The sequence below is a fragment of the Ascaphus truei genome, chromosome 2, assembly GCF_040206685.1.
Source record: "Ascaphus truei isolate aAscTru1 chromosome 2, aAscTru1.hap1, whole genome shotgun sequence".
Classification (NCBI taxonomy): domain Eukaryota; kingdom Metazoa; phylum Chordata; class Amphibia; order Anura; family Ascaphidae; genus Ascaphus; species Ascaphus truei.
The window spans coordinates 120,703,965-120,718,312 of record NC_134484.1 but is presented as its reverse complement, the minus strand read 5'-3'; the positions used below and the strand labels follow the sequence as shown (position 1 = coordinate 120,718,312).

The window sequence follows — 14,348 nt, the reverse complement described above, 5'->3', positions numbered from 1 at the left end:
AAAAAGAAGTGTTGTAATGACTTCAGTACGTTTACCTGTGAACAACTTTTTTGAAGCTGTTTTGGAACAGTTCTTCCATAAAGTGTTTGTTGTCCCGACAAAGGATTTCAGTCATTAACTGTAACAGCATAGGACTCTGGGACAATTCCAGTGCATCTAAAAACTGAAAGAGCAATCGATTTAAAGAAGGAACTGTAACATACAAGTATATTTTGAAGTGAAAGTGTATTAAGACGTGGATAACCTTTACTACATTATTCCAAAGTAATGTATTACCCTAATTTGTTCTAAGCAATGCTCGCCACCTAGCATCAGTTGGTGAGAGAAGAGGGGCCTTGGTGAGAACTACCATCCAAAATCGCACACGCCACCGCAGAACTGTGGACACTTGCGTTCATGTGCACTCCTGATTTACTTCAGCACATGGAGTATGCAGTAGCCGTTAATGCAACTGATTCCCTTGGGTTTTTACCTTGGAATCCCTCCAGGTCAACCATAAAAGTCACATAAAAAACTAGCAAAAGTAGGAGGTTTGTGCTGCACGACTCCTCCCTCTCAGCTGAAGAGGGAAGAGAGTCAATTCTTCTTCCATGCCCTTCTAGGCACTGGGGTCTCGTCACCATTTTTTTTGTATAATATAACCACTTTTTAAGCAAAAATGTGTAACAGTGTAACTTGATGTAATAAAACTCACCTTTTTCAAACAGTCCACATAGTTGTTGTATCTTAAAGTCCCTTTAGGAAATTCATCAGATTTCATGGGGAAATTGAAAGCCACACACTGGTCAAGAGTATTTTTTAACTCTGCAAGTCTTTGTCCCGTGAGATTGGTGAAAAAAGGAAGTATAATAACAGCTTGGCTCTACAAAAGAAAGAAGAGCGTCTCATGTGAACAATCCTTTCCATTAGGCACAAGTAAAAACCAGAAGAGCAGAAACATGACCCAATATTAAAACTAGGATCACCAACATTCAAATAAGGGAAGCAGGAACACTTATGATCATTGATGGCATCTAGCTGATAGAGGTGGATGGCTAGCACACTTTTTTCCTGTATGTCATCCTGTAACTGGCCCGATGGCATGTCTGGTTTATGGTTACTGATGGGAAATTTTCCTTACATGTCATGTTCACCAGTGTCAAAGCTCCTTCTTTCCCATCCTCAAGTCCAATCCAAAATCTTTTTAATGAAGCACTTCAATAATAATGTGACTATACAACTCACTCCAGATGCCTTTATTTACCCTCTTGGCCAAGTTCTATAAAACAAATCTGTCTCTGTAAGTACCACATATTGTAAGCTTTTCTAGAAAGCACGTTACACAAGGTTTACTTTATTTGATGCACTAATCCCCATTTTGAATCACTGTGCCCTGCATCCGGTCATCTACACTAAAGTACAGAGCCATGTACTTGATTAGAAATAAACAAAAATATACACTGTATATTGTATTACAGACTATACAAACAGTGTTTTGTTTTATAGACCAGCAGTCAATAACCAATAGCAATGTATTACTCTGCAGGGAAAATATGAAATCCATTAGAATACATTAAAAAGTACAACTATAAACATTAAAACTTTGTGTAACAAGTCAAAATAAAACTTACTTTCAAATGTAGTCCTAGTTTTTGATCAGTCAAAATGCTTGTGTAAGTGTTAAAAACTGAGGCAAAGGCAGAGTGGTTTGTCTCAAAAGATACAGATGAATCAATCTGAAATAAACAATGAAAGGAATAAACATAGTTAATAGCTCAATCAATATAATCAAAATATAATAGCATTATATTAATGTTTTAAGCCTAAAATACATGTTTACATGATGTCTTTCAAATTCAATATCAAACAACCATACTTCTTAAACGTGTTTTTTTCTTTGGATGACAGTGACTCACAGATTGCTATTTGTGACAAATAATATTATTTTTAGCACTACCTTTGCTTCAGCAATGAGCTGCAGAGGTCATTTCAAATGTATGTTTTTGGTAATGAGCAAGGAAGTTTACATCTCCTAATTTGTGAACCCCACTGAGAATATATTCAATCATTCCAATTGCTGTGCGAATCAGAACTTCCATGGAATGCTGTGTCCTCATATCGCACGGTTTGCACAATATTCACCAATATTCACTTTTCTTAACCATTCCCTGTCCTTTGCCATCTTTCAGTGTTTTCGTTCTGGTAAAATTAAGGTATCTTTGACAATGTACTTTCTCCTTCAATCATCCAGCATCATTAAAAGATATATCTATTTTTTCACTGAAATATACTGTAGGAAAAACTTAACAATTAGACATACATCTCAAGGTATTTACAGTACAAATAACAGATATATCCACTGCTCTTATTTTCAACTGCAAACATGTGTTATACTTAGCAGAGACCACAATTCACAGGCATTATATAAACTCATTAGAATCACATTCCTATATGCAGATATATTCACCAAGTCTCTGACATTTTAAAAAGTGCTTCAATTGCAAATACCAAGCTCACTAACAGATATTCCCCCGAGTTAACTGAATAACTTATAGCTTCCATCCTCTGCAAGCAAGTACATAAAACGTCAACCTGCTGCATTAAGAAGCTTGAGCATGCAAGCTTAGGCAGCGCTTATAGTGCTGGCGACGGCACATCGCACGAAAACAAATACATTGCCGCCGTCGCGTGCGCTTATAGTGCGCGCGATGCGACAAAGCGACGTCGCAAAAACTGGAAGCCAGCAAAAATTGATTTTTCAAGGGCTGTCGCGTGACGGCCCTTTAACAAATCAAATTGCCGGAATCCCGCAACCCCGCCGCCCGGCGAAACATAACTTTCGCCGGTGGCGAGGCACCACTATAGGCACGACTTAAGTAAAGAGCAATTTTGAGGTTTACTTATACTCTGTAGGACTTTTGTCATTCTGACACCTATAATTCTATAACCAAAAATTGCACATGCATTTGTATTCACATACAACAGGACTCTTCTTCCTACACATTCCAGGAGGCAAAATGTGTTATGGGAAAACAGAATTAGCATCCAATTGTATTACAGTTTATTAATACCTGTAGAACTTTAGCTAGTAGCGTTAGGACGGCCATTTTGCTCTCTGGAGCAGAATCTTTAGCCCACCAGCTCTCGAGTCTCATCCAATTTAGAAGTACAGCATTCACCAGCTTAACACCTTGCTGCTTTCGAACTGTACGTTGTCTAAAGCTTTGATCCAGCATGCCATTCAGAACAGAGCTTACCTTAAGGATAAAAAGACAGACTTATATTAAATGCACACCTTATCAACCAATATGTCGCACATCATTTTACTTTGGTGCCCTCTGGGCCCTACTATTGTATTGTACACATCCAGAGTACAGGAGAGTCTACATTATGAGAAGAAAAAATAAAATTACTATATAGTACTGTATAATTAACCATTTCACTCAAACACTTTAAATTTCCTTTTACTATTGATGCCACAACAATACTTTAATTTCATGAAGAAAAAGAAATACATACAGTTCAACCCCATTATAACGCGATTCGTTAAAAGGCGAAACCGCTTATAACGCGATGCAAGCGTGGCTCCCAATTTTTGTATTTATGAATACTTTAAAACACCATTATTGGTGTCTTAAATACTTTTTGTACAATGCATACAATTGTTCATTATTTCTAACGCGATCCGCTTATAACGTTATTTGATTCTTTGGACCCCAAGCACCGTGTTATAAGGGGGTTCAGCTGTATATACATGAGAATGCAGAGGGCCTTTTCTGTTGCTTTTATTTATTCCCAATTTTTGTTAATTATTTATAGTCCACATTTTTTTTTAGAACATTTAACATATGCACAACAATACAGCACAACTTAAGACATATCAGAGTTTTTACACTTTTTCACTCTGCAGTCTGCAGTCAACCGTACTCAGACATATTATATAATATTGTAAAAAATAAATAATTTATTAGAGTACCGGATATACAATAACTCATTAACTGACAACATTAATAAAAACAAACACAAAACCAACGATCTGACACAAATAAAAAATGATTGTAATTAAACAAAGGAAAAAAATTAAAAAAATAGAAACAAGTAAATCCCATAAATAGTTGTCTTCTGGGTTATCCTTATTATTCTCACTATGGCAAGTGTGTCCACTTTCAAAACCTGTCACTGCGTTCTATTAGCAGTAAACTCTGACCATGACAGCCAAAGGCGTTCACATTTTAACCTAGTGTCAGTGGATATAATATTTGATAGTAGTTCCATTTTCATGACCTCCCATACTCTCGACTCCTTGTCCCATAGTGGGTGCCTCCAGCTTTTACCAGTTGGCAACAATGGCACATCTTGTCGCATTTAGCATGTGTATTAATAAAGATTTCCTAATTCTGTGCCATCTGTTTAGCAGTGTAATACTGTACTCAGGTCTTTTGGGATTCTAATCTTTGTAATATTAAAAATCTGCTGTAATGTAATATATACGAAAACCGCTCTATTATCTTAACACTTCCACCAGTTATGAAGCATTGCTCCCACCTCCTCACAACCTCTCCAGGACTTGTTGGAAGTTCCTGGGTAACATTCTTTCAGTTTCTGTGGTGTGTAGTACCACCTGTACATTATCTTATATCCATTTTCTAGGATATTCGTTGATAGAGGAAGCGCTGGCATTACTCCACATCTGTGTCCACTGGAGTGCAGAGTACTCCTTACCCAGCTCTTTTTCTCAGGCTAGTACAAACCCTGATTTAGTTTCACTGTTCATTTCTAGTAATGCTCTATAGATATACAGTACGATATATTGTGCCCGCCTGCACTCCGCAAAACCAGCTCTTTCAAAAGGACTCAGCACCCGTAAAATATTTATTTTTTGGTTTTTTTCCGTTTATATAATGTAACATTTTCAAAAAATTGCCATCTCTCCTTTTCTTTAAATTCGAACTGGTTCTGAAAATATTTAAAACATCTGGTCTTACCCATATCCATCAGATTTCCCAGCCTAATTAAAAAAACACCAGAATAAATGGGAAAATGTTATGCCACCAAGAAAAACAAAATGAACATAGGCTTCAGTACAAAAATGTAACATTTGACTTTACTCCCTGTTCAGGACCAAGCATGTAAAACCTGTTGCAATTTCTAAACGGCTCAAGATTTTACTTCTGATAACCTGGTAGAACTAGCAAATGCCCCATAACCCAGGGGTGCGCAAACTTTTCCCAGGTGCCCCCCTGCCTGCTCTTCTTACCAACGTGCGCCACCCTCCTTGTCTTCGGCGTCAAAGGGGTCGCGTTGCCGTCATTTTACGCCGCGGAGCATAAGACAAGGTAGGAGACATTGCAGAGGCCTCACGCGATCACCGGGCATTTCATTAGAAAGCCACAGGGAAGAGTGTGGGGCTTCTGCAACCGCCACGCCCCCCTCCCCCCCCAAAAAAAATCTTGCACCCACGCCCTAACCTATCCCTTATAAACACCTATAAAACACAGGTCATACTGGACTAAACAGATAACTCAATATATTTACTGTGGTACCATTTTGGGGTTTTCCATAGACGATTTCATCAGCTGAAGCACAACTGTATCCAGGTTGTTCAAAAGTTCTGCGTTTATGGTTTCAGAAAACAAGCTGTAGAAATATTCTCCGTGGGAGAAGTTAATGAGATTTCTCTGCGATGTTCCGGACAACGGCACAGATAATACCACTGTATTTAACAGGAGGCTTACAAGCTCCTCACACTGTATGGAAACAAAAAATGATAATTAAACACGTCCTGTTTCTAGCAGGGAACACAGGAAGGCAATCAAACACTTTACTGGAAAATCTTTTTCTCTTATATCTGAGGTAAGCAGCAACTGAGTGCTTAAAACATATCCATTTGTGTTCAGAGAATAGCAAATAAAAAGCTCACTAGTGAGTACATTCACATGTCTCAGATAGGTCTGCAACCCTGCCTTTCACCATTATCTCCTAGCATACAGTGCTTCCACTGCGGCAAGGGATTCTGGGAAACGACATGCAAGTGAGCACACAGTGTCACCTTTTGCTTAAAATCCATTTTAAGCTGGACCCCTATAAGCTTATGCTTATGCCTGCCGCTTTAGGCCACGGACATGGTGCAAGTGGCTCTTAACAAAATGCAGGGGATCCATGTGGCCGGCCACAGTGCGCGCAAGTGGCATATTTTTAAGCTAACAACATTTTTTTATTTGGTCACACGACGGCCGGGTCAGGTCAAGTGCGCGGTTCAGCCAATGAGGGCAAACCGCTCACGTGACGTAACGGCCACACCTCCCTGTCGCGCACGTCTTACAAATCCCACAGGCCACAGATCGTTCAAACTGAAGGCACGCGTGCCTACTATATCCGAGGCCTTACAGAGCTATTCAGCACAGATTGGGTTAAAGAATTGCACAGCCAGTAAATGTAACCAGACAGCTGTTGCTTATCAGTGTGAGGATGGTTACACTAGCCTTGCAATTTGAAGCTGTGATAGGTTTCAACCTTACATTAAATAAGTTATGGTGGGTCAAAAAGTGACAAAAACCATCCACCGTATATCATACAGAAAATAAAAATACCATTTGTGAGCACATTCACATGTCTCAGACAGGTCTGCAACATTGCCTTTCACCATTATCTCCTAGCATACAGTGCTTTCACTGCCGCAAGGGATTCTGGGAAATGACATGCAAATGAGCACACAGCGTCACCTTATAGAGAATAATAATAATAATAGCATGTTCTTGTATAGCGCTGCTAGTTTTATGTAGCGCTTTTGCAGAGACATTTTGCAGGCACAGTCCCTGCACCGTGGCGCTCACAATCTATGTTTTTTTTGGTGCCTGAGGCACAAGGAGATAAAGTGACTTGCCCAAGGTCACAAAGAGCCGACACCGGGAATTGTACCAGGTTTGCCTGATTAAAACTCTCAATACCAGTCAGTGTCTTTACTCACTGAGCTACTAAATGTGTATGCTCTAATGCAAGCTTGATAATCAGAACATGAATGGCATTTCCCACCGTTTACTTTTTCTGTTCAGTGCTCTTATATTTTTTTTTAGTTACACTAATTTTTCTAGTTTTAACATCTGAAAAAAATACTTAAAACACTAAATTGGTTTACGTTGTATAAAAACCTAGTATCAATTAATCAAATGGAATCCGAAATGAGAAGTGCTGGGACTTGGTACAGTGAGACAAGTAAAAATGTATTGTTCATTTAGAATAAATACATTTCCATATTGAATAAATCACAATATTTAATTCCCAGAAGACGACTCATCAGTTATGCAGACAGTGAGAAAATATTATATATGTAGTCTTCATATTTTCTTGGTGCTGAGGCAAGGGGTTGCACATTTGCTGCATAAATGTTAGACAGGAACTCCCCAGAAAGCAAGATGATGGAGCTAATTATGGCCAAGTATTTAGAGGTGCAAGCTGTCTTCTTTCAGGGTACAAGATACTGGGTGGAATATATAAAGACTTCCCATATCTTCCACCAGAAGGTGTAAATTCCGACAGTAATGCAAGATGAAACTGACAAATTCAGTAACACAATAAGCAGTTTTCTGGTTACTTCAGGATTCGATGTGCATTAATAATTTCCCTCTTGTACAAAGTTTACCTGTCCACCAAAGTTAAAAGCCAGTTGTAAAAGTCCCTCAGCCAGACGCTTACTGCTGATGTCTAATGAAGGAAGAGACTTTCTTTCATCACCGGGAGCAATGCCTTTATAAACAACCGAAAGCAGCTTTGAGCCAACCATGAAGTGGAGACCTGAAATCTAAGAAACAAAACCTCAACTCCCCATATTATTTAGTTATCAGTTATTCTACAACTGTGACATTAAACACCCAATGTCTGAATTATAACCCATTCTACAGGTTCAGAAAAAAAATATGCAAACACTTTCTAATTATCAAACATTTGAATTTATAACTATTCCATGGGACAAACAATAATTCAGTATGTGGCCAAAGTATTCCACTACTAGAAAAGTGATGAAGGATAATACACCGAGGAGTATTTGAGTTCTAAAATGATCCATACTAAAGTTAGAAAATATAGTTCACATAATAACGGGTTTATGCATTCTGAAAATACATTCTCTAATACAAACTATAACAGGAAAAGAGAGAAAAAAAACAGAGCACTACAGATGTTATAATAGCACTGGTCACCAGCCGGTGGTTGACATATTATCCTTACTACATTGCTACGTGTATACCAGTCATACATCTATTGGGGATAATTATTTTCCAGCTTCATCACTGATTATTGGAGGGGTACTGCTTATAAAACTTTGCTACAACACGACTGATTATTGCTGCTTCCTGTTTTGGAGCAACATACAGCATTGGTTCTATCTAATACAAACAAAACTGGTGATTTGCTATATTATTCATATAATTAAAGTTAATTATCCAACTCAAAGAACAGGTTATTGCATGGCGATTAATGTCAAAGATGGAAGAGTTCAGCATCTGGGATTATTACTATTATGGGCAATTTTGTTGTACTCTTCAATATTCAAAATAATTAAAAAAATGACCAATCCCCGCAACTCATGTTTTGTACAAAAGCATTATTTATTTTGACAAAGATTGTGTTAAACTTACCTGGGTCTGTAAGGTGGAATTCAACAATTCAGCCTTGTGAAGTTGTTTGCAGGCCGAGAGGGTGGAACTCAACTTAACACGATTGTGTCTGGCATCTGGATCATACAAATCAACAGTGCAAAGCTCCTCAAAACTAGCCAAAAAAAAAAAAATGGGGGTGAGGGGACGGGAGAGGGAATAGAACACGACTATCTTTATCTACAGTATCTGACATTTATATTTGAAACCTACCTCTCAATAGCAGATATTTCACTCACTAGATCATTGGACAATTTTCTATTTCATACTGTATATTTTAGGCTCGCTTCATTTCCTGCAACCAAATATTGCCACGGTTTTTTGTTTACTTTTTTACAGCTCAATTTAAATGTTTTTATGTATTTATACTGAAGTACTCAAAGAGAAAGATAAGAGCTAAAAAGCTCTCCACTGCTAGATCGATGAAGAACTGGCAAATAGAAAACAGGAGCAGCTCTCAGGATCACATATTTTGCCATGGGTATGTAATGTAAAGAATAATGTGATGCTCACTTGCTATCACTTTCATTTGACTAATATTTTCGGCTAAAAACAGTAATTAAACATGGTTTTCTGGTTGTTTAAAACTCTGGGTATTAATCACTCAGTGTTGTGGGTCCAATAGGGGAGAGGTATGGGGCAGGATGTTGGTTAAGTGGGGGGTGGTTGATTACGGGGCAGGCTGTTGGTTAAGCAGTTGTGGTGAAACAAAATCCAATAATATTTTATTAAAATAACAAATGTAGGCTATAAGATTAATAATCCCGTCCACAAGGGGCATTAATGGCCAGATAATGCTTAGGGTTCCAACCCCTCTTCCCCCTTGCCTCTCCCCCTCCATGGGCACTTAAATACTCCATCCCCATTCTGCCCCCTTGGACTCAAGCCTATGCTAAAAATGAATTAAAACTGATTTTATTCAACAATTCTTAAGAAAATATGTTAATAAAAAAAGAATTGTCAAAAAATCTGTTTTATATATTTTTAACATTTTATAAATTAAATGAGTTTTTAAATGGAAATATCTAAGGGTGATCGTGAAGGGATGAGAGGTGTAGGTGAGAAAATGTGAGGAGCCCGACATGGAAAGGGTCTGGAAATGAAGGGCACTTTGTTATACTAAATCTAAGGAAAATATATTTCTTTTGCGAACATGTTTATTTATATTTACTAAAACATTTTTGTTCTTTATTTAAATCAAATATTTATTGCGATAAATTATTAATATCGTGGGAGGTTTTTTTTTTTTATCGCCCAACCCTGGCAATGCCCTGTCCTTACTTAAATGAAGACACGTATTTAGTACTTCAGTGTTCTTACACTATATGTACAGTATTTTCTTTTAAGCTGCAGATCAGGCTTTTTAAAAAAAAATAATTATAGTTTTTTTTTTTTTACTTCAATAGTTTCATGTGGGCAATCTCTACTTACCTAAAGAACTGCATAGCTGCCGGTCAATTCGTTCTCCGTCTATTGATCGGCAAAGTTTGGCGACATCTTTAAATATGGGGAATGTATTTCCTCTGTTTCTGTCACTCAGTGGATGCTCATGAATATTCATGAGCACTCCTGCACTGACATGTGCTAGAGGGAGGGCAGGGCTGACAAAGGGGTGTGCCAGGGCTTGTGACAGGACATGAAGGGGCAGTGCCTTAGTAAATGGTTGTTAAAATAGAATACAAGAAAATTGGTCTTTCAAAGTTGTTGTTTTTTGAAACAGAAAATGCTAAAAGTATTTTTTCTTACAACAGAACTGATTTATTAAAAAAAACACACATGCAGGATATTGCCTGAACTGCAGCTTTAAATCAATGTTAAATAAAAATGGTACCTTTGCACTGTTATTTGTTTCTGTAGGAAGGTCTCCAATGGTCTACTGTAAATGGATTTCAGTATTGTTTTCATAAGCTTTACACAAACATCAGGAAGATTCTTTATCACGTGGACATCTGCTGTATTAAACCCAATGCTAGACGGATTACACACTGTGATGGCTGTCAGCTCCCACAAGGTAACATTAAGCAAGTCCTTTTCAAGAATCTAGAACACACAAAATAAACTATTGAGGATAAACAGTAACGGGTCAGAGTTAGGGTATTTCTATTTCTAATGCCATCTGTCCTGGGATAATTCAGTTTCAATTCTTTGATTAACAAAACGATCAGCTAAAAGGTGAGGCAAAAAAATGCTGAAAGATTAGGAAGACTGGGTAAATGGCGTGAGAATAATCATAATTAAAAGCTAATAAGTGCAAAGCAATTATATTGCAAAATTAGCTGAAGAAATGACCAATTATTTTGTGACTGAGGACCTGAAGACTTTTTTGTTATGGGCTGAAGGCCACAGCATCTCCCTGCAATGTGACACAACCAATGTATAATACTGTAGCAATAAAGACCCATTTGTGTACCATTGCTGGCCAGGGCTAAAGGATTCAGCAGCCTCTGTATCACATGAAGTGCTGGGCCCTTTCGCAAAATGATAGAATCCATGACAAGAAAACCCACTGGTGTTACTATTAAACTGCTGCTAAATAGCGACAGCATTTGCTGTTTGTGCATAGCTCACCTTGCATAGATCTTGCTGGCAAGTGTCTACGATCATGGTCACAAACTCCAGAATCCTGACAATTATAGTGCATTTGCTGTAGTTATACTCTTCTCTCTCTTGCGGACTGAATATGTTGCCTTTTGAGCCTGTTGTGAAACAGCCCTCTGCCGCAACAATGTCCTTCATGGAAAGATTTCTGATGAAAAAGTCCAAAGCTTTGAGGAAGGACGAGCGCAGTGCCGGGTCTATGGGGAAAGATACAAATACCGAAAATCAACCGGAAATCAGAGGACAAATCTCCCACATACAGTAAAAAGGTGACCATTCAATCTTTATACAATGGAAAGAGAAACTAACATGATCGTTAATAACAACCAACTTCGGTAAGTCATAGGCCGTCAGTTCTGGATCCTTTGCAGACAGCAAATCATTTTGTTGAACAATGTTACAAAGCACAAACCTACTTTAATATGATTAAAGCTCGTGCCGTTTAGTACAATGATCAGTCATGAGATATCTGTGCTTTTTTGCAAGCACAATCACTAAAATGCTTTGCAATACTGTATTTGTGTCTTCTTGGCCATCGCAGTCAACAGTTTTGTCACATATCACTTTTATAACCCAAACTCAATTGTGTGGTTCAATTTTCATGATGTGTGACGTCGATTTGGTCTGTTAAGGATTTTCCATTAGAATAAGAGTGCAAAAGTTAAACCAACAGTAAATATTCCTCTGAGGGTTTAAATAACCCTGTTTCTCATCTATGTCCAGATACAGTATATAGAGCACAACATAATTTTGGTTTCTAAACTTATGAACATGAAAAATATGAAATGGTTTGCTGTATATCTCAAGTGTAGCATACAGGAGGAGTCACTGTGAATAAAATAAACTTTTTTTTTTTTTTTAAACCCTTTCACTCTACAGCTAAAATCTCCAATATTTTCATCACTTTATTTCTATATCTTTTCAAACAGGTCATTCTGCTTATTTCTCCTCGATGTGATCAGCTAAATTCAATAACCGAGGATGTTTAACATAGCATCAACACATTTTAATCAATCAGAATAAAAAAAGATTATACGATTAAATTCATACTGCTAACATACAAAATTAACTCACCCAATCTCTGAACAAAGCAATGCCATGTTTTGTGAAACATTTAGCAAAAACCATAAAATGGAGTCATGACCTCATACAAATATTCACAAATCTGTTTGCCTGTCATTGTGTTAAAGGACACCAAAAATGCTGACATTTTGCACGATAATGCTTTTTTCAATTATTTCATTCTGAAAATCGAATGCCTTCATTGCAAAGTTGTCTGAACATGAAAGAGCATGTCTACTTATAACGAAGCCAGCACATATCTTACACACACACACACACTTACCCAAGTGAATTTATAAATATATTGTGCGACTTTTATATTGCACATTGCTATTTAACATGCGGTTTGTGTGTGCATGTTTTAATATCATGACGTTGCTCAGGAAATCCCACAACAGGAAAGTCACAACAGACTTTTCAACTGTTAAAATGTTATTCCCTGACAAAAATACTGACACAGACTTCCTTAAAATAAGTTGTTGTACCAAAAACAAAAAATGTGCAACTCCTTTATTCCCCAAAAATCTTTTGGGAGAGGTTGGACAGCTATTTTTTACAATAACTCCAAATGTCATGATAAATTACTTCTTTTAAGTTGTGTCCATATATCTTTTCTTTTATGCAGTGCTGCATTTGATGTTGAAAACACTAAGTACAGTACTTGTTGGCCGCAAAAAAAGAATGAAGTAAATAGTTAAATATGTTGGTCATCACAGGAGATCTCCCTGACTATGATAGCATATCTATATATCACTAAAAAGAGCAGATTGTCCTCTATATTCAAAGTTCCCTCACCTAATATATCGCTTGGCTTAACCACGGTCATCCCAATGAAAGTATTGTAACAGTCCAGAGCTGCAAGCAACATGTCCATCCACTGCACAACAGCACGTAAACTGAAGGGCTCGTGCAGATCATGAAGCGTGGGAATGCAGAGTAATCCCGAATCAGCACTGCCGGCACCTTCAAATCTATTAATCAGGGAAGAAATGCCTTCCTTCTTAAGAAAGTCCTCCAACCATGCAGATGGAGATTTATTACCTAAAACAGAGATATAATAAATAAAGAGTATCATCAACAGGTCACAACGACATTCTGCAAGGCTATTCCAGATTCATACAGTGTTAAATAACATGTTTTATTGCAAACAAAGTATTAATGACAAGTAAATAAAATTAACAATTGTGTGTTTTCTCTTTAACCTACTGTAAGAGGATTTCTTTTGATTTCTTTTGAGTGAGAAATGCTGAGTGCTTGTCGCTCTAGTTTCTCCCTCACAATAAAATATCTCAACTAAAAAATAAAAACACAGTAAAATAAACGTAGCAACGATTATGATTGTGACAGCCTGTAGATTGTTCGAAAATTTTAATACTTCTTAATAAATCAACAAGAGAGTTCCTCACAGATGTATATTAGGACCATCAGAATATATAACCCTTTGTATACAACTCTAATGCATGCCCTTATCCTCTCCCGTCTGGATTATTGTAATATTCTGCTATCAGGCCTCCCTGCCCACAACTTTCTCCTTTGCAATCTAGCCACATTTCTGCTGCTAGAATAATTAAACTTTCCCCCAAACCAGTATTTGCTCATGTCCTCCATAAATCCAGCTCATGGCTTCCCATCACATTTTCGATGACCTACAAAGTTCTCCTCCTTACCTTCAAGGCCCTCCACTCATCTGCTACTCCCTACACATCAGCTCTGTTCTCTGACTATGCCCCTGCTCGTCTCCTGCGCTCTACCCATAGCGGTCTCCTTTCCACCCCTTTCACCTATACTGCTCTCTCTCACCTTAAACCTTTTTCCCTCACTGGCCCTTACCTATGGAACTCCATATGACAATAGCCTTCTCTCCCCACCTTTAAGACAAACCTTAAAATTCACTTCCTAAAAGGAAGCATTTCAATAGCTCAGGCTCATGGTTAATGTCCCACACCCACAGTCCCACCTATCAACCATTGTGGCCAAGCACTGCCATCTACTGCACTTATTCCCTCACCTGCTCTCTGTAAGTCTCCCAACATACTGTACCACTTTGATTGCAAGCGC

General features: G+C 37.8%; 1 protein-coding gene across 1 annotated transcript in view; it reads right to left on the bottom strand.

Moving 5' to 3' along the window:
- The window catches only part of PRKDC (protein kinase, DNA-activated, catalytic subunit), a 174,678-nt gene that overhangs the window by 105,920 nt on the left and 54,410 nt on the right, over window positions 1-14,348 (bottom strand). The window contains 10 exon segments of the mRNA XM_075588499.1: window positions 36-163; window positions 695-862; window positions 1,611-1,715; window positions 3,051-3,236; window positions 5,523-5,726; window positions 7,619-7,777; window positions 8,613-8,745; window positions 10,462-10,670; window positions 11,199-11,425; window positions 13,086-13,331. Of these exon segments, the coding sequence (XP_075444614.1) occupies window positions 36-163; window positions 695-862; window positions 1,611-1,715; window positions 3,051-3,236; window positions 5,523-5,726; window positions 7,619-7,777; window positions 8,613-8,745; window positions 10,462-10,670; window positions 11,199-11,425; window positions 13,086-13,331 (1,765 nt within the window).